This window comes from Halichondria panicea, chromosome 1, assembly GCF_963675165.1.
Source record: "Halichondria panicea chromosome 1, odHalPani1.1, whole genome shotgun sequence".
In the NCBI taxonomy this organism is placed as follows: Eukaryota; Metazoa; Porifera; class Demospongiae; order Suberitida; family Halichondriidae; genus Halichondria; species Halichondria panicea.
In genome coordinates, this window is record NC_087377.1 from 15,178,250 (window position 1) to 15,197,792 (window position 19,543).

Here is a 19,543-nt window from a genome sequence, read left to right on the forward strand (position 1 = left end):
CATTACAATGTCATGAACATGTACATGCAGCTAGTGCTGATCACTTATAATAATATAACATCACAATGACAGAGCATTTAATAATTGAATAGGATCATTCAAGATTTTATGATAATTATGCAAACAGTTTTTGGTCATCATGATCATCATCTCTATATACCGTATAGCGCGAAATTTTCGAGGGACTTAATTTTCGCGGATTTCGTGGGTTAGAATTTTACACGAAAAATAAGTCCACGAAAATTGTTAATTAATTACCTGCATGCTATAACGTGCAAAGATTTAAGGCGTGGCTTCCAGTTAGCAGTCATTCCGCGAACATTGTGCAACGAAATGGCTTTTAGAGGCCAATCCACGAAATATAAGTGCCTCGAAAATTTCGCGCTATACGGTATAGTAGGTCTTTACTTGGCCCGGATCCGGACTGTCTTTGCTCAACACTGTAAAGGGAGGCAATGACATAAGTGAAGAGGGGGCTGAGGACTTCAGAGCCTATGGGATTTTCTAGGCTATTTAAGTACATAATGCTTTAGGGATAACTTATCAAGCTGCACTCTTTAGATAGCCGTACTCTTTTCCATTGAAAAAAACTAGGTAGATACATACATTGAATCATGCATGAAACTGTTATATAACATGCATTGTCCTATAGCTTTATAATTATTATTATGTTGGTAATTGTATAATTATGAATTACCCTATAGCAATTTGGAGATTGCAATCTTGCACCTCGTCTTGAAGGTTTTTTTGCATTGTACCTGGAACAGCGAGAAAAACAATAATTATAGTTTGCTTGGAATTTATGGTAAATTCAACATACCCTCAATTGATGACATGATATCTGGCTTTAATCTGTAAAAAAAATTGTTACAATGTCACGTAGCTAGACCAGCAAACAGATAGTCAACCTAATTCTACTTGATTATACAGCAAATTGCCTACCAATAAATTCTCTTATACACCTACTATCTACGAAGAATTCTGGTAGCTAACTATAAGACGTTAGTAGGTTCAAATACATTATAGCAAATTGTTTGCTTACCACCACTCAAAACAATTTTTGGTTCATGTAGCTAGATGGTCAGTAACAAAAGATTTCACTTAAATTTGGTACAGGCAATAGGTATATAGACTTAGTACTTACTGCAAACCTGTTAAGAAGTGTGTAACTACTATAGTTCAGTACATACAGCTGTCTTATCAAAACTATAAATATGATAGCCCAGATAGGCATGAGATTTTAACGCTACGTAAAAAATAGCATTGACGATCCGCGTTTCGGTCAATGTTTTCTTCTTTATTTCCTCCAACCCATGCCTTTAGCGTACTAGGCTAGTTGGGCGGAGTCCAATCAACTGCGTAGGGCTGGGCACTAGACTCGCAAGCCACTCCCTTTTCTCTGATTGGACGGGGGCGGGAGAAAAGGGACTGGTGACTCTGGGACACATTTTGTGTCTCTACCAGAATTTGGGTAGAGATTATTCATTGATTTTTCCACGTGATCCAAAAATTGCGTGAGGTTAAGTAGAATTGCGTAGCCTGCAAAAGTGATCGCGGGCTTCTTAGCTACAGTTTAAGAATGGATGCTAGTGCTAGAAAAGAGAAGATGATGGAGTAATAACATCATCAGGCATTCAGCTAGGATATAGTCATCTAAGACACCAGCAGAGATTAGCTTGTTTTAGTTTTACGTGATGAGAACTGGCAGCCGAAAGTCATTGGTTGCCTAAAGCTTTTAATAACCTGTACAATACAAGACAGATAATGGCAGACGGCAGCAGTTGAATTGAGAGTAGTCAGACTTGTACAAGCTGTCTTAAATCGCTGCCACTCCTCGGTTCAAAGAAGGACTGCCAAGATTTCTACGTTCATCAGCTGTTCCATGCTAATCCACAAGTTATGGCACAACAGACACTGGTACAAGGATCTATAAAATCAAAAGGCTGGCTAAATAGATCTGTATACTTGTCTTCTGTGTGTCTTTAGCTTTTGACGCATCAGAATAAATTGGATAATTTGCACGTGACATTAATATTTAATAGCATTCCTGATTTACACAAGCTGTAGCCCAGAGTCACCAGTCCCTTTTCTCCCGCCCCCGTCCAATCAGAGAAAAGGGAGTGGCTTGCGAGTCTAGGCTGGGCACCACTCCAATGTCAGGTTTTGTTCCAGAGGAGGCTGGAACCACTTGACCTTAGCTAATTAAGGTCACTAATTGGATTTATCCAAACTTCTCTTGCAGACTATTTCACAGCTAGTTTTTAGTGTCTATCAGTTTAAAACATTATTTTTCAGGGGGTGTCAAATTTTATTTTCTCCAATTTTACTCAGAAGCAGAGATACAATCAAAAGTCTTGCTCTTGTACTAGCCTCGATATCATGAGCGGCTTGTTCTCGAGGTCACTGCATAGCTGGCTTTGAGACTTGTATCTCTGCTTCTGAGCAAAATTGGCGAAAATAAAATTTGACCTTTGAATGTACACAGTTCAATTGCTGCTATAGAGTAAATAATATTATAAGTTATAATACCTATTATAACTTAGATAATAAAGTCATTGATTGTGTCCCCTAGTACAAACTTCACCATCTCTGAGAATGGAGTCGACATGCTAAGTAATTCTTTAGGTGGTTTTAATGGTTTCATAAACCCTATGTTCATATAGTGAGCCACTGCTTTTTGCCTCCACTCAAGCCCTCCTTCCTTCAACCAGTTTTTAGATTCAGCGTCAATCCAATTACTCATGTGATAATCAACAGTTATGTCACGATGACATTCTGGGCAATGGTGTAGTATTTGAGCTGGCACATGTCCTGCATTGTATGTCCATCCAGGCCTGTAGTTATTCTCGTAACTGTCCAACCATTTCCCCATAAATGGTGAGCCGGGAACACTTGAAAAAAATCCGGCACAAGTTTCGGTACACTCTGGGTTGTTTCTCCCAATCACTATTTCTGATTGTCGTTGCATTTCACGCAATTTTGAACCATTGAGGATGACAACATCAAAATCAGAATAAATGCCCCCGTCTCTGAAGCCAGATTTGATTTTTAGATAGTCTGCTTCATGGGAAATAAATGCTGGTTTCTGTTTCTTGCCAAGAGTAGTTATTCGATCCGTCAGTCTCATCTCAATAGGAGTAGTCAACTTCTGCACAATCTCCCAATACTTGCCAGTGATCGATTGGCTACAGTGTATGACAATCTTCTCTGGCTTATAAAACTTATCCACTGAATATATCGACAAAAACTCTCGAAAACCCAATACGCTGTCTTTCGGATTGTTTGTAAATAGGACATAGTGAAATATCTCTGGATGAAGATAAACACAGTCTGTACGGTTTGTTCCTGTGAATGCTTCACAAAAATTCTTTCCACTGAGGGGTTCTCCACTAGTCGGGTAGGGATCTTCCTCCCTCAGTTGCATACAGCTTGTATAGTTTGGCAGATTTTCCTTCTCTGTAACTGGATTTGCAGATATAGGCTTAGGGAGGAACGCCGTGTTGTCGCTATACAACTTCTTTACCAGAAACAAAGTCCAGAGTACAGTTGACAGTACACTACCAATAGCCACCAGCTGTGTCTTCTGTGAACACTTTGTCATGCTAAAATGTTGGCACTATTGAAACAGTGTATCTATGGGGTTGTCTAAGTTCACCGTGTTTGAAGCAGTGACGTCATTATAAACATTACATCATTACAAATAATCTTAGTTGAAGCATGAGAGATTAAATTAAATCATACAATCTCGAGCTCTCATACAGGGCCAGTGCAGTAGAGACTCAGAGGGATGCTTACGCCTAGCTGGAGGACCTTGCTCACTGGAGGAACTTGCTCACTTTTGTGAGGGTAGGACTAGTAATGTATTGATAGCAGGTACTAGTCTTATAGGTTAGCAGAGAGTGTGGTGTCACTGACTGACTTAAAGTACTGAGTAGCCAGATAAAGTTTGATCCAGAGCCTATTTACTATATTATTATAGTGTACAAGTAGTGTACAAGTGTACTAGCCAAGTAAATATTAAATATGAAGTTCTTTATAGGTCATTGTCAATAGTAAAACTCTGTCATTGGGGTCTGGAAGGCATTCTCTACATACATTTTTCATTATAATGTCTTAAAAATGTCGTTCTTCGAACTTTTGTGATTCTGTGATTCTTTACTCACTAATTCTGCAGTTACCCGTCGTTTATCTATTCTCTTACCCCTGTATAGGATGACCAGTGTGGCATTCTTCTGTTAGCAGTGAAACAAAAATAATAGAGGGTACACGTTGTTACACACTGTCAGTTTCCATCAAACATTTTCTTGTCGCGAATCGTACTGGACAAAGGGATTATAGCACAAGCACAAGGCCTAATCTACTATGACTTGAGGGATAGGTTGAAGGTCGTCTCCTATCATCTCATCTCATCTCAAAGCCAAAGGCCATGCACTGTTATATAGACTTGGTACACGTAGATATTATTATTATATTCAAACGCTTCTAGTAAGTGCTATTAATGCAGCAAGAAAATATGAGCACTATACATCAAACAGAACATTTGAAAGAGGGTGAGGGGAGTTAGTTTTTGAGTGCACAATTCCACTGATACAGATGACAGTCGCCCACTGACTCTTCTGGAATCGTGGACGGATGGAACGGAATAACATCACTGTTATGCATTGCTGAAACTCGGCAGTTGAATTGTCAGTTTGGTCATAATACTACAAAGAGAAAAATTAAACACGAATATTAGTCAATGGTAGTAGGAAATAGGGTATACGCGTACAGTGCAACAACCAAAGAGAGTAGATTTTTTTTTTTATTATTTTTTTTCACATTTTGTGGCATATCTTCTGAAGTAAAAGTGATATGATCTATTTGAGTGCAGGTACTGAAAGTTCAATTATTGGCGCTTCCATTGGACCACCACCTGTTACATTATATGACATCATCACTATGAAATGGCTGTCTGAAGATGTGTACCTCCGAAAATATGTTAGGAATAGAAGTAGCTTATTTGTTTGAGTTAAGATCTGAAATTTATTGTGTATGTACCTGACTATATTGCTCATCTTTTGAGCTTCAACAGAAGTCTGGGCTGCTAGTAAGTTCTGAGAAATACTGAATTTTGTTGTTTTTTGGTGGCAAATATGTTAGGAATACAACTTTCGATTTTATGCTAGTTAAGGTCTGATTTTTGAGGAGCATGTACTACAATAGCATAGAATTCATCTGTACTAACTTACAGGAGCTAGACCAGTCTCATCTTTGCTAGAGCGGCCCTTCTTGTCAAAAATGGTGATTTTGCTCAGTTTTGCTACTTTTGCTGACGTATGCAATGATATTCATTGATTTGTGACATCACAAATCATCTTGTTGTTATTTGCTACATCCAAAGGTCATGTGATGTCTACCTGCAAATACACAGTTGATGTTGGTCATTCTGTGTCACAGGGGCGTGGTAATTGAGCTTACTACGTAGCCAAATCGCCCCAAAAGTCATAAAAAGCAGTTTTTGACAAGATGGGCCGCTCTAGCAAAGAAGAGGCTAGCCTAACTCCTGTAAGTTAGTACAGATGAAAAGTACACTATTGTAGTACATGCTGCTCAAAAATCAGACCTTAACTAATATAAAATCGAAAATTGTATTCCTAACATATTTGCCACCAAAAAACAACAAAATGCAGTATTTCTCAGAACTTACTAGTAGCCCAGACTTCCGTTGAAGCTCAAAAGATGAGCAATATACTCAGGTACATGCACAACAAATTTCAGATCTTAACTCAAACAAATAAGCTACTTCTATTCCTAACATATTTTCGGAAGTACACATCTTCAGACAGCCATTTTATACTAATGATGTCATGTGATGTAACAGGTGGTGGTCCAATGGAAGCGCCAATAGTTGAACTTTCAGTACCTGCACTCAAATAGATCATATCACTTTTACTTTAGAAGATATGCCATAAAATGTAAAAAATGTGTACCAAAAAAAAAAATCTACTCTCTTTGGTTGTTGCACTGTACATGCTATGCACACATTACGATCAAAAAATACAACTTCGAGTATATACAAAGTTGAGCGGTAACTAAAGTGTACGATTCGTGACAAGAAAATGTTTGATGGAAACTGACAGTGTGTACCCTCTATTTTGTTTCACTGCTAACAGAAGAATGCCACACTGGCCATCCTATACAGGGGTAAGAGAATAGATAAACGACGGGTAACTGCAGAATTAGTGAGTAAAGAATCACAGAATCACAAAAGTTCGAAGAACGACATTTTTAAGACATTATAATGAAAAATGTATGTAGAGAATGCCTTCCAGACCCCAATGACAGAGTTTTACTATTGACAATGACCTATAAAGAACTTCATATTTAATATTTACTTGGCTAGTACACTTGTACACTACTTGTACACTATAATAATATAGTAAATAGGCTCTGGATCAAACTTTATCTGGCTACTCAGTACTTTAAGTCAGTCAGTGACACCACACTCTCTGCTAGCCTAAGACTAGTACCTGCTATCAATACATTACTAGTCCTACCCTCACAAAAGTAAGCAAGTTCCTCCAGTGAGCAAGGTCCTCCAGCTAGGCGTAAGCATCCCTCTGAGTCTCTACTGGCCCTGTATGAGAGCTCGAGACTGTATATTTAATTTATTATATCTCTCATCATGGTGCTGAATCCTTCAACTAAGATTATTTGTAATGATGTAATGTTTATAATGACGTCACTGCTTCAAACACGGTGAACTTAGACAACCCTGTATATCTATAGCTGGGCGGAGCCCGGCACCCGTTCCCAACGGGTGGCCGGGTGACACGCTTATATAGGATTTGTACTGCTGCACTGAGGAGTGCAGCCCAATCAGATTGCAGTATTGCAAGTGGTTGGTTAACACCCACTTAGCTAGGTGGGTGTGCAGCTGGGCGGAGCTGCCTTGAGCAAAATGGAGAAAGTTACACAAGTTGTCACAGCTACAGAAGCTGCTAACCAGCTTGGAAGTAGTCACTTCTTTTCTGAGAGACAGAGATGTCTTTGCTGTATTGCCTACTGGATTTGGAAAGAGCCTTTGCTATGCTTGTTTGCCTGCAGCATTTGACAAAATATTGGAGAAGGAGAAAGGTCATTCTATTGTAGTAGTAGTAGTAGTTACTCCAGTCCTCTGCTGGCCATCATTCATGATCAGGTATGTAAGGCTAGATAGAACATACATATAATTATACGTACATGTGCATATGAGCTGTTTACACATAACTAGATCATTCTAAGCTGGATGCTTTTATTCTATTATTATATAGGTAGCCATCTATTGTTCTAAAGGCATCTCTAGCACATATGTCTCGGGCGAGATGTCTGATGCAGCTACAATGGATGCGATCTTCCACGGAAAGTATCAGCTAGTATTCTTTACACCTGAAATGATCATCAGCAAGAAGCATTGGAGAAGACTTCTGGGGGGAGATGTGTATGCTAATAGACTCAAGGCTTTGATAATCGATGAAGCTCATTGTGTGAAGAAATGGTATGTATTTGACTCATCGTTTATTATTAACATGTGTACCAATAATATTATTGCAGGGGTGAGACTTTCAGGCAAATGCTGTTGAGAATTAGAGAAGTGCGCAGCCTCATTCCAACATCAGTTCATGTGATGGCGCTAACAGCAACAGCTACCCGAAGTGACATTTCATTCATTTCTCGTATTGTTGGCCTAAGAAACCCATTTGTCATTACGAGAGTCCCAGTAATCCCAAATTTGATTTATGCTGTTGGATTGTTCAAAAGTATACCAGAGACATTCCAAAACTTGGCCCAGAAATTGGTAATCGAGAGAAACAAGTTTCCCACAACAATCATATATGGACGTTCTTTTGGTGTGTGGTGACATGTACCTCTTCTTTAAGGATTACCTTGGAGCTGCATTCACAAATCCTGATGATGCACCTGATCTTCCTGAATTTCGCCTCGTGGACATGTTTACAAGTGTCACTGATCCAGCCCATAAATCTGAAGTCATTCGTTTATTTAAGGGTGATGGCAATCTTCGCATTGTTGTAGCTACTATGGAATTTGGTATGGGTGTTGATTGTCCCAACATTCGGTAAATCATTCATGTTGGCCTGTCAGACGATATCAGTAGCTATGTACAAGAGACTGGTAGAGCAGGTCGAGATGGTAAACCATCACGTGTAACCCTTTTGAAGGCAAGAATTTACCATCAAGTTGATAATGAGATTAAAGAATATGCTTCAAACTTCAACACTACAGATTGTAGAAGGGATAGTCTTTTCCGAAATATTGACAATTACAAACATGTTGATCTCGGTTTCAATTGCTTGTGCTTGTTCTAAGTCATGTTTATGTGGACAGTGTGACCTAAGACTTAGTTACTTCTTTCAGCTAATTACAAATTTTATTTTCATTATTACCTGTGCTTCAAGAAAGCTGCTATATCTACCGAAACATTTCCTGCACATTTTGGGCAATCTGTTTTTATCACTGCCATTTACAATACTGTTAATGTCGACATCAGCACACATCTGTTCTTCCTCATTCTCCAGTAGCATTGTCCACAGGTCCAACACTTCCTTTCCAGCTGGACCATCAAGAGCTCTCCTGTTACCAGGCCTTGATAGCTCATCCCCACATCCAAAACATTGTAGCACTTGGGCCATTCTTGCTCAGTACTTTATTTATTTAGTAGCAAAGTCATGTTGTTCAGTGCCAGCCAGTGTGGTGCAGTGCGGTGCATATTGCGTTTAACACCCACTTAAAATGATTATATTCATGATGCTCCAAGCAGTATTACATAACACACAAGTACAAATCCTATATAAGCATGTCCCCCGACCTCCCGTCAGGGACGGTCGGGCTCCGCCCAACTAGTATATCTATAGGGTCCGCAACTCAATGTCAACTAATTCAAGTTTTTAGTGGTGGCATAGATAGTCCTAAATGGTAGCAATACCATTGCACTTACTAATCTCTCAGATCGTTTGCCTTTCTCCAATGTTTTGTTTTGGGCTGAGGTCAAAGGTCGAGATTGCACTAAATGGAATTACTGTAAATTCAAAACAATCTGAGCATAGCCCTTTCCTTGCCATTCGTGAAATCTGGAACAGGAGCGTCTTTAGGTCGATCAATTAGTGTGGATCCGGCCTCACCACGCCTCCAAGTCATTCTATTAGTCTAGATCCGGCTAGCAATTCTAGCTGGGACTCCCAGTTCTAGCTCCTTTTGTTTAGCGTGTCAGAGACTGGGAGAAGATGATTGGCACTCCCTGGCTCCTTTGGATGTACAGCTGTCCAGATCCCTAGAACATACCCTCCATTCTGACGAGTTATCAGTGCATAGGGTGCTTACTAGATTCTTGCCAGCCAGTACAGTTCAAGCTACACACAGCACCGCTCAACTATTCTCTACCCCATTATCTAGCTAAATCTGGTCCAACTAGACAGCAGACACAGCTAGTTAATTCAGTAAAGCCAGGGGTAGCCCTACTTCTACGGTTGTTCAGTACCCACGGTAACAATTCCTCTGGGCTGGGCTAACTAGTTGAGCCACGCCTCCCAATTCTCAAGGCTAGGTACATGTCTCTGTCTAGCTGCTTCTTCAGCTTCTTGCTCAGTTTTGTGGCTTAGAGAAAGGCCAGCTACTCAGGGGGAAGAGTCCAGATGAAAGTCTGGCAGCCAGGTGACGTCCAAACGGTCAGTTATTCTTTCCACCAACTTTTTAATCTAGTCTAGTCCTGCTTGCACTGCTACTACTACTGCTGCCTACTGCTGCTACTCTTCCTAGCTAGTCAAAGGTTTCTTTTTTTTTTTTTTTTTTTTTAACTGCATATGCACAAAGAGTACATCAAAGGACACAGATTTTTAGCCTACTTGACTGATAAGGCGGTTACCTAGACTACAGTTTGTTTGTCAGGGAGGAGCTCACATACAACTTCATCTAATTCATCATAACGATTCCTTACCCATTGTTGTAATTTCTACAACAGATTGCCAAGGAAAGAGATAGACTGATAGTAAAGGAAAGGGATTGGAAACGCATTACGTCATATGTCACCATCCTACTTACGGATTGTAGCCTCGATTTACAGGCCCTCCATTGCGGCGTAAATCGAAGCCACATGGTATAATTATGAGAGTATCTCAAGCTGGAGCCCTAAGCATGTCTAAGCTCATACTGTGGACAGTGTAGTTAAAGGATAAGGGCTTCATGATGGCATCCATATCAGTAAAAAAAGCTAGATCTATTTTAGTTACATAATTATAAACACGACAACAATGTATTTATTATCTTACTAAACTCCCTTTGTGAGTCTTGACACTAATCATAAGTGTAATACTGTACTCTAAGGGATGTCAATAAATTATATTATATAATGTTTAAAGTAAGTGGTTGCAAAACTACAGTGTATACACACAAGCAAAAATAAACATGTATATAATTATGTATACTTAATGATGAGGTGACAGGTGAGGTTACTAAATGTCTTATGGATGACATTGTTGAATTCATGTCTTCCTAGATGCTTTTGTTTTGTTGAGAGAGAGTGGGATCTGGTAAACGGTTGAGGAGGACTTGCACCTTTTCTTACGAGCTTTTTGCTTCACATCCTAAAAAAAGACAATTAATTAATCACTTTAAAAAACATGATATAAAAGTTGCTGTAAATCATGAATAGATGCCCTGATCACTCCAAAATCAGTTGCATACTACATTCTAGCATGAGTACTACAATAATATAAAACAATACAGCTAATCTGCAAAAGTCTATTTGAGAAATAGCTTCCACAAAATTGTCACTATAGTACAACATTTTTTACTTAAAGCAGATTGTAACTCACTAATCCATGCAATATGAGGCTTATGCTACATATCATACTATAGCTCTATTATGTAAGAACAAGATTCTGTCATGTAACCAATCCATAATACCTTACATTGAGCAATAGAGCTTCTGTAAACAACTCACCCTAACTTTCAAGGTTTAAAAACACTTTTTGGGGTGCAATACACCATCCAAACTTTATGGGACCACTACCATTGGAAAGCTTATGTTTTTATGTACCCAAACAGCTTACTTGATTGGCTTGAACGCTGAAATAATGATCTTGAAGTCCAAAAATATAGCTCAAAAAACAACAAATGACTTTTTGACTAACAATGAATAACATTAAAAATCGTAAGTAGGATGGTGACACACAAGCTCTGTTGAAAACATTGGTGCACGTGATGCGTTTCCAATCCCTTTCCTTTACTATCTATGATCTGAGGCAATAATAATATTTATGGCGCAATATTAGTGCCAAAATTAGAGTATTATACGTATTTGTATCTAGGGGGTACTCTTTTTGTAAACTGGTATAGAAAATAAACATTCAGGGGTACACTTTTTAGTGTAGACTATCACTTGGGGGTACTCTTATCAGTTTAGGTACACAAATAATTCTTTTGAGGGTACCTACTTCCATGACCTGAAGAGTACCCTCAAATATATTTTCCACACTGAACTAAAAAGAATACCCCAAAATAAAAAGAGTATACCCTCAAATAAAAAGAGTACACCACCCTCAAATAAAAAGAGTATCCCCAAATAAAAAGAGTACCCCCAAATAATTTCTACGGTTAAAGTACACGTACTTTAACCTCTACTTAGAGGTGTGGCTTGTATTTCTATTTAGAGCGCCTCCTTAGAATTGTGAGTGCACCGGCCGTACCGCGTACCGGTACGCGGTACGGTAGTAGTTGGGCGGAGCCCGACCGTCCCTGACGGGAGGTCGGGTTGCAAGCCTATCTGGGATTTGTTCTAGCGCCACTATAGTGGCGCCCAATCAGATTGCAGATTCTAGACCATTACCACACCCAGTTAATTACTCTCTTAAGTGCAACACCACAATGCTGCAGTGCAACCGCAACGCAGTAATAGTAGACCAGAGCTAGTTGATGATGGAGAGATCAGAGTTTATTAGGGAGTGTGTCATTGAGGCTTCCAAAGAGTTGGGCTACCCTGTCATAAAGCCTGAACAAGTTGATATAGTTCTGGCTTTTATTGAAGGTCGAGATGTGTTTGCTGTTCTTCCAACCGGCTTTGGAAAGAGCTTGTGTTATGCCTGCTTGCCAGTAGCCCTTGACAAGATCTTGAAGAAGGAAGTAGGGCATTCAATTGTGGTGGTTGTGACTCCTCTTTTAGCCATCATGAAAGACCAGGTAGATTCTAAATGGTGTAAGTTGTTGTTAATTGTAGTACTTAAATAGATGTGTGCATGATGAAGGTTTCAAGATGATCTGCACATTATACATGCATGCAGGTAGCAACGTATTTGAGTAAAGGTCTCTCCAGTACCTACATCTCTGGTGAAATTACTGACAGCAGAATTCAGTCTGGAGTTGAGCGGGGAGAGTACCAGTTGGTGTTTTTCACACCTGAGATGATAATTATTAATAATAGGTGGAAAAGAGTCATACAAGCGGAGGTGTATGCAAATAGGCTCAAAGCATTCGTGATTGATGAGGCTCATTGTGTTAAGAAATGGTAAGGTTTATGGTACTTTACGTTCGTGTGCTGTGATTAACCCTTCATTCTGAATATTTAGGGGTGACACTTTCCGTCATGTACTGAAACGAATTGGTGAAGTACGCAGCCTAATTCCACCAGCTGTACGTGTGATGGCTCTGACAGCGACTGCTACTCGAAGTGACCGTTTAGCAGTGAGTCGTGCAATAGGGTTAAGGAACCCATACGTTCTCATGAGGTGCCCAACTAAACCAAATCTGATCTATTCAGTGGGATCATTTAAGAGTGTGGAAGAAACGTTCAGAGCATTGGCTGACAAACTCAAGGTACAAAGTTCTAAATTTCCAAAGACCATCATCTATGGACAGTCATTTGGAATGTGTGCAGACATATACATTTTTCTGAAGTATCATCTAGGATCAGCGTTTACCATTCCAGAAGATGCACCTGATATCCCAGAATTCCGTTTGGTTGACATGTTTACCAGTGTGACGGACTCCAATCACAAGTCGCAAATTTTACGTTTATTTAAAATTGATGGAAATCTGAGGATTGTTGTTGCAACTGTAGCCTTTGGGATGGGTGTTGATTGTCCCGATGTCAGGCAAATTGTTCATGTGGGGCTATGTGATGATATTAGTAGCTATTTGCAAGAGACTGGACGGGCTGGAAGGGATGGTAAAACATCAATGGCCACCCTGTTGAAGTCGAGAACATACCACCCTGTTGATGATGAAATTAAGACGTATGTGTCCAACATGACTCTGTGTAGACGAGATGCCCTTTTTGGAAATATGGATAACTATAGTAGTCCCATTAGTATTGTCTTTAAGTGCATGTGCTGTGATATATGTGCACATTCTTGTGTTTGTGGTTATTGTAAAGCAAATCTTCATTCATTTCTGTTATTCAACAACTAATCAATTAATGTTGATCAACAAAATAATGAATTGAAGCATGAGGCCAATAAAATAATAAGTTTTGAGTAAAGTCCAAGGTTCAATCAAACGGAGGTAGGCAATTTACTCATAAGCCAGTCAACGATTGTTTTCTTCTCTTTGCCATTCAAAACATCCTTTGGATGGGGAAATTTACGATGCTTTCTTCCCTTGCGTATTATAACAAATGATTGACTTTCTACAAGTTCATTGACTACCACATGGATGTCCTTCTGTGAATTAGGCTTTCTTTGTCTGCTGGATGTAGTAGTAACATGGTTGACAGAGTCAAAGTTGTCAAGCATTGGAGAAAGTATCCCAATTGCTCTGCCAATTCGTTTAATCGCTTTTATTGATCGATTGGAGCCCTGAAAACGAATAGCGTCTTTAGCTATCTTATTTAGGTGCTCCATGTGTAGGTCTACAGGAATGTTCTTCCCAGGTCGGCCAGTGGTATTCACAAAACGACTCCACATAAGCTGTGTTGACAATCTAGGAGAAAGTGTGTACTTGTGTTGTAAAAGGAGGTTTGCTGCCTCGCAAGCGTAGTTCCTGTTCCCAGAAGCCGAAAATATGGGTATCATGTACTTCCAGCACCTCAACACACGCTCACCATCACCTTCCCTAATAGCATCTTTGAACTCCATGTAGAAGCATCCAAGACGCAATAGCTGCACTGAGTACTCACACACTTGATCATCACCTGTTAACATTCTCACACTCGTGTTGTAGCTGAAATGCACGAATTTGTCATAGACCTTTTCACAGAGCTTTATCAAGCACTCGCGTCTCTCACTGTCAGACAGAGTCCAAATATCCGTCGGAAGGAAGGACTCAACAGGGGTGTCATTTGCAGACTTTAGTTGAAAGGTAGCAAGAGCGGCAACAACAACAAGACTGTCAGTCACTATCTCAATGAAGTCTTCACAGGCATTGACATCTTTTTTGGGACTCTTCACCACATTTGTGCGATTCAGCTTGTTGCGGATCTGGTAGAGTGTACCATGGTCTCCTGATGAATTGTAAGAGTAGAAAAACTTCTAGATAACCTGTATCGAAAAAGGTGAATATTTACAAACCCTATACATAAATATTAGCACCTTACATTCAACAATATCATTTTTGTGTGCCAATCAGTTGCAACAGGGAGGACTAATCCAACCAGTTGGCCGGAAGGAGGCACTTCATTCACTTTGGCCTTCTGTGCTCCTCTCGCCCTAGCCGCAGTCTTTTGGTCCCCTGCAAACTGTAAGAGATAAGCTCGAGCAGTCACCACTGGCACAGTCCTGGCTATAGTTGGAATATAGAAGTCCTTGACCATCTCCACCATAGGAACATATTGCTGTAAATCAGACATTATGTCAATCATGTGCTCGGTTTTGTTTTCGTCTTTAGGTAGAATTCCGAGAGGGTGCTAATGAATGTGTGAAAATTGTAGTTAAGATTAAAAAACCTGTTTAAGCACAATAAAATGTCTTACTAACCACTTTTGACTTTGTTGACATCTCGTCATAGAATTGATGCTTGATGTGCCAATCTACAACACCATCAAAAGCTAGATTGAAGAATCCCATGTTTTCATAGAGGATTCTGGACATGAGAATACACATGTTGTTACGAAGAGCGAGATCATCGTCAGATGTTGGTAATAAGGAAACAGCAACTTGTTCAGAATTTTGCTGTAGAGTCGGAATAACTTGGTCACTGAGATTCATGAAGTCAATTCGGTCACCGACAGCATAGGAGTGGAAGTAGTGAATATCATCCGGCTTACTGGTACCAACTCTCATATACCGCTGTTTTATTCCTTTGTCCACATTATCACCAACCAAATGGTACATTGTTGGATGATCTATATGCAAAAACACAAAGTAAAAAGTATACATAATGCATGCATGTGCACCTTGCTGCTTAGTGTGTTTATTGGATGTGACGCCTGCCATATTTCCAGTTTATGGTGCGTTAGAAGTTGAGCCCTGGTGAAGAGGTCCAGAAGTAGGAAGGTTACTTGGAGTATCTTCTTCATCACTGCTGTCAAAATTACTCACATCACTTGAAGAGGAGTTGCTCCTGAGATCATCATCACCTTTGTCTTCTGACCCAGAGGTGATGGGTGAGTAATTCTTCCACGATGAGTCAGAATCTAAGTCCGTGTCCGAATCATCACTGGTGGATGCTGTGGGCCGATCAATATCGTCATTCTCACAAGTGATCTAGGGGGCTCTCTGAATTTGCTGTATAATATTTTTTTAAAAAGAATTAATAATTACAAATTTCTTACAATTTCATTGCCACTGTCCAGTGTGGATACAAGGCGATCTCTCCATTCCTTAACCTGAGCATCAAACCCTTCGCCAACTTTGTCTAGCATTCGAATCACAGAAGAGTGTGATACAGTCACATTTAACCTCTGTAGTCGCTAATAGACCTATACAGTATACAACCGTTCGCAAACAAAGTAATCTCAGTCTGTATATCGGTAATTATAATTATACTATAGCCTCATTCCCAGGCAGATTTGAAATTAAGTGAAAATGGCAATCTATAGCGTTCTTTTAGACAACTTGGCGTGGGAACGTTTTAATCACCTGCTTTGAGCTGTGACCAGCATACAGAACCAGGGCATTGCTTCGTTGGACCAAATTCATCTTTGGATTGCGATGGTTGATAAGGATGGCTGCACACATCCCAATGACAGCATCAGTGTTGGAACGGCGGACTCTGGTGTTAGTGGCTAAATCCAGGAGTTGTCTCAACACAGGGGCAAACTTAGAGAGCTCGTTCAGTAGCATTTCCCAGCTGAATTGTCTAAGGTCATCAGGATTCTGGCTCTGCAAGATAGAGTTAGCACTCTCTGATGACATACATTTCACTTTTTTGGCCAATTCTATCCCGACCATCTTCAATAAGTATTTTCTGGTGGTTGGGTCTTTTAAGGCCTCCATAGCAACTTTTTTTCTGCTTTTACGAGCAATAGCTTTTCCTATGTGTTTTCGGCTAGGAGTGAGCAGGAATGTTTTTGGAGTTTTGTAACACACTTTAATCTGTAAAAATAACTAGACTTAATGACTTATAAAATGAATATTAATGGCACCCACCGCAACTTCAGGGGACTGGGTGCTAGATCCTGATGGCTGAGCCCTAGTTGTTTGCCAAGACAGTGAACTATCAAGCTTACGTTTCTTTGGCAGTGGGAGTTGTAGTTCCAAAACATCAGCGGCCTTTCTAATGTTTTCTTGGAGTTTGTCATGAAGTTTGGTGTACCTATTGTAAGAATAGAAGCAATTCTTGCACATCTTGGGCACTCTTTGGCTGTCTCCACCATTGAGGATGCTGTCGACATCTGCAACAGCCTGCTGGTCTTCATTTTCTAAGAACGCTTTCCATACTGCTGCAACGTTTTCAGAGCTTGAGGTGTTCACATTCCGGCTGTCCTTCAGTTTATCAGCTATGTCACTGCCACATCCAAGGCAATACATTACTCAGAGTGGTGTAGATCATCTATCCCTACTAGCTTGTCTTCAGTTTTCTAAGAGCAATCTCTAATTCACATGTGCACTCATTCAGCGGGTGTTGCGTGGTTAAGGTAGTTTAACACCCACTTGAAAATTAATGATATTCATACTTGTTACAAAAACACACATAGAACAAATCTCAGATAGGCTTGCAACCCGACCTCCCGTCAGGGACGGTCGGGCTCCGCCCAACTACTGTTCGCCTGCAACAGTGACGGCTTGCGAGTCTACAGCCTGCCTGGCTACAACAAAGGACTACAATTAGCCCCACCCACTTTCATGGAAGCATCGTGAACTTTCACTAATAATTATGACCTTTAATGACATTCCAGGCCAAATTGCATTACAATGTCATGAACGTGTACATGCAGCTAGTGCTGATCACTTATAATAATATAACATCACAATATAAATGACAGAAAACATTAATTGATTAGGATCATATGATAATTATGCAAACAGTTTTTGGTCATCATGATCATCATCTCTATATAGTAGGTCTTTACTTGGCCCGGATCCGGACTGTCTTTGCTCAACACTGTAAAGGGAGGCAATGACATAAGTGAAGAGGGGGCTGAGGACTTCAGAGCCTATGGGTTATTTACGTACATAATACTATAGGGATAACTTATCAAGCTGCACTCTTTAGATAGCCGTACTCTTTTCCATTGAAAAAAACTAGGTAGATACATACATTGAATCATGCATGAAACTGTTATATAACATGCATTGTCCTATAGCTCTATAATTATTATTATGTTGGTAATTGCATATATGAATTACCCTATAGCAATTTGAAATTTTGAGATTGCAATCTTGCATGCACCTCGTCTTGAAGGTTTTTTTGCATTGTACCTGGAACAGCAAGAAAAACAACAATTATAGTTTGCTTGGAATTTATGGTAAATTCAACATACCCTCAATTGATGACATGATCTGGCTTTAATTAATCTGTAAAAAAAATTGTTACAATGTCACGTAGCTAGACCAGCAAACAGATAGTCAACCTAATTCTACTTGATTATACAGCAAATTGCCTACCAATATATTCTCTTATACGCCTACTATCTACGAAGAATTCTGGTAGCTAACTATAAGACGTTAGTAGGTTCAAATACATTATAGCAAATTGTTTGCCCTATCAAATGCAATTTACCACCACTCAAAAAAATTGTTGGTTCACGTAGCTAGATGGTCATGCGAACAAAAGATTTCGCTTAAATTTGGTACAGGTAATAGGTATAGACTTAGTACTTACTGCATACCTGTTAAGAAGTGTGTAACTACTATAGTTCAGTAAATACAGCTGTCTTATCAAAACTATAAATATGATAGCCCAGATAGGCATGAGATTTACAACTCTATAAGATGCAAAATTTGGCACAATGCTTCACCTCTTTAGTTGCAGACAGATGAAGATTCGATAACCAAAGGAGTATTACCATAGATATAAGAAGGAGAGGGATGGGAAACGCTACGTAAAAAATAGCATTGACGATCCGCGTTTCGGTCAATGTTTTCTTCTTTATTTCCTCCAACCCATGCTTTTAGCTAGGCTATAAACTAGCTACTGAGCTCCATGTATTAGCAATGGCTAGTGGAACAGTCACAACAAGGTAGCAGCAATAGTTAGTGAGACCCTCCAAGCAGTAAAAAGCAGCTTGGACAGGCAAATTCTTGAGAGGAGCTCTGTCTGTACCGTTGAGTATTCCAGTACAGTCACAGACATGATAGAGAATTATGGAAATGTAGCAAAGTTCTGTCGTAAATTACTGTGCCGATACGATGAACCAACTATCAATGAATATACAAAGAGACATTTACCTACATTCAATCATTGATGTAACTTTCTAAATGGGTACACAAAAAGTCTGCTTTTAATTAAAAACCAGCTTCCTAAGACATTACTTACCAACCTAAGGCTAAAGCCAAGTGGCTTTGATTTTACTTGCATACAATGCCCAGCTACTTAAGAAAGAGGGAATCATTAATATTTTTGGGCTGCCCATAGATTGAAAAGGAAGGGGATTAAATTGGAAACGAAAATTTGTGTGTGAAACACTCCGCGTTATAGGGCGTGGCTAAAACAACAAAGGAGATTATTTTATAATCAGCATGCTTCTTACCTGTCTTGGCTGCCATACAATGTGCTGTACATAGAAATGGTGAAATTGATCACTTTTAATGTAAAAAGTAAAGAGAATATAGCTCTAAAAGGTCGACTAAGCAACGCAACCACTATCACTAATTAAAAGAAGGAATAGCCCTTACTATGAAGTGATGGGCGTGGCCCGCCTCCAAAAGGGATACGGGTAGCAGCCAGAGGAGGCTGGAACCACTTGACCTTAGCTAATTAAGGTCACTAATTGGATTTATCCAAACTTCTCTTGCAGACTACATTGTATTTCAAGCCTAGTTTTTAGTGTTTATCAGTTTAATTAAAAACTAGGCTTGAAGTAGTCTGTAAGAGAAGTTTGGATAAATCCAATTAGTGACCTTAATTAGCTAAGGTCAAGTGGTTCCAGCCTCCTCTGGGTTGCAGCCTAGCCTCGATCCCAGGCCGAGGCTAGGTT

The 19,543-nt window shown here is 39.7% G+C and overlaps 3 protein-coding genes and 6 long non-coding RNA genes across 10 annotated transcripts; 3 read left to right on the forward strand and 6 right to left on the reverse strand.

Moving 5' to 3' along the window:
• Positions 1-144: 144 nt before the first annotated feature.
• LOC135352401 (uncharacterized) lies at positions 145-1,104 on the reverse strand. The gene is made up of 3 exons (XR_010399775.1): positions 821-1,104; positions 698-758; positions 145-440 (listed from the first exon to the last, which is right to left on the reverse strand). It is a non-coding gene; the product is annotated as an uncharacterized LOC135352401 (long non-coding RNA).
• A 1,332-nt stretch (positions 1,105-2,436) lies between these two features.
• LOC135352402 (uncharacterized) lies at positions 2,437-3,686 on the reverse strand. The gene has a single exon (XM_064551588.1). The coding sequence runs from the start codon at positions 3,599-3,601 to the stop codon at positions 2,540-2,542; it is 1,062 nt and encodes a 353-aa protein (XP_064407658.1). The 5' UTR covers positions 3,602-3,686; the 3' UTR covers positions 2,437-2,539.
• Positions 3,687-3,704: 18 nt separating this feature from the next.
• On the forward strand, positions 3,705-4,873 carry LOC135352405 (uncharacterized). The gene is made up of 2 exons (XR_010399779.1): positions 3,705-3,846; positions 4,212-4,873. It is a non-coding gene; the product is annotated as an uncharacterized LOC135352405 (long non-coding RNA).
• Positions 4,874-5,899: 1,026 nt separating this feature from the next.
• LOC135352404 (uncharacterized) lies at positions 5,900-6,762 on the reverse strand. Its single transcript, XR_010399778.1, has 2 exons — positions 6,537-6,762; positions 5,900-6,173 (listed from the first exon to the last, which is right to left on the reverse strand). It is a non-coding gene; the product is annotated as an uncharacterized LOC135352404 (long non-coding RNA).
• Positions 6,763-6,769: 7 nt separating this feature from the next.
• LOC135352403 (uncharacterized) lies at positions 6,770-8,506 on the forward strand. 2 transcript variants are annotated; one of them, XR_010399777.1, is made up of 3 exons: positions 6,770-7,180; positions 7,293-7,516; positions 7,573-8,506. It is a non-coding gene; the product is annotated as an uncharacterized LOC135352403 (long non-coding RNA). The 2 variants fall into 2 exon arrangements; XR_010399776.1 differs by having other exon boundaries at positions 6,770-7,516.
• A 1,853-nt stretch (positions 8,507-10,359) lies between these two features.
• Positions 10,360-11,373, reverse strand: LOC135352406 (uncharacterized). Its single transcript, XR_010399780.1, has 2 exons — positions 11,085-11,373; positions 10,360-10,616 (listed from the first exon to the last, which is right to left on the reverse strand). It is a non-coding gene; the product is annotated as an uncharacterized LOC135352406 (long non-coding RNA).
• A 378-nt stretch (positions 11,374-11,751) lies between these two features.
• LOC135343606 (ATP-dependent DNA helicase RecQ-like) lies at positions 11,752-13,498 on the forward strand. The gene is made up of 3 exons (XM_064540612.1): positions 11,752-12,210; positions 12,312-12,535; positions 12,597-13,498. Exons 1-3 carry the CDS (start codon positions 11,947-11,949, stop codon positions 13,435-13,437), a joined length of 1,329 nt encoding a protein of 442 aa, XP_064396682.1. The 5' UTR covers positions 11,752-11,946; the 3' UTR covers positions 13,438-13,498.
• LOC135335133 (uncharacterized) lies at positions 13,354-17,109 on the reverse strand. The gene is made up of 6 exons (XM_064530585.1): positions 16,554-17,109; positions 16,020-16,499; positions 15,804-15,819; positions 15,464-15,631; positions 14,940-15,307; positions 13,354-14,869 (listed from the first exon to the last, which is right to left on the reverse strand). Exons 1-6 carry the CDS (start codon positions 16,932-16,934, stop codon positions 14,549-14,551), a joined length of 1,734 nt encoding a protein of 577 aa, XP_064386655.1. The 5' UTR covers positions 16,935-17,109; the 3' UTR covers positions 13,354-14,548.
• A 249-nt stretch (positions 17,110-17,358) lies between these two features.
• Positions 17,359-19,242, reverse strand: LOC135352453 (uncharacterized). The gene is made up of 4 exons (XR_010399793.1): positions 19,097-19,242; positions 17,888-17,921; positions 17,754-17,825; positions 17,359-17,508 (listed from the first exon to the last, which is right to left on the reverse strand). It is a non-coding gene; the product is annotated as an uncharacterized LOC135352453 (long non-coding RNA).
• Between the last annotated feature and the right edge of the window lie 301 nt (positions 19,243-19,543).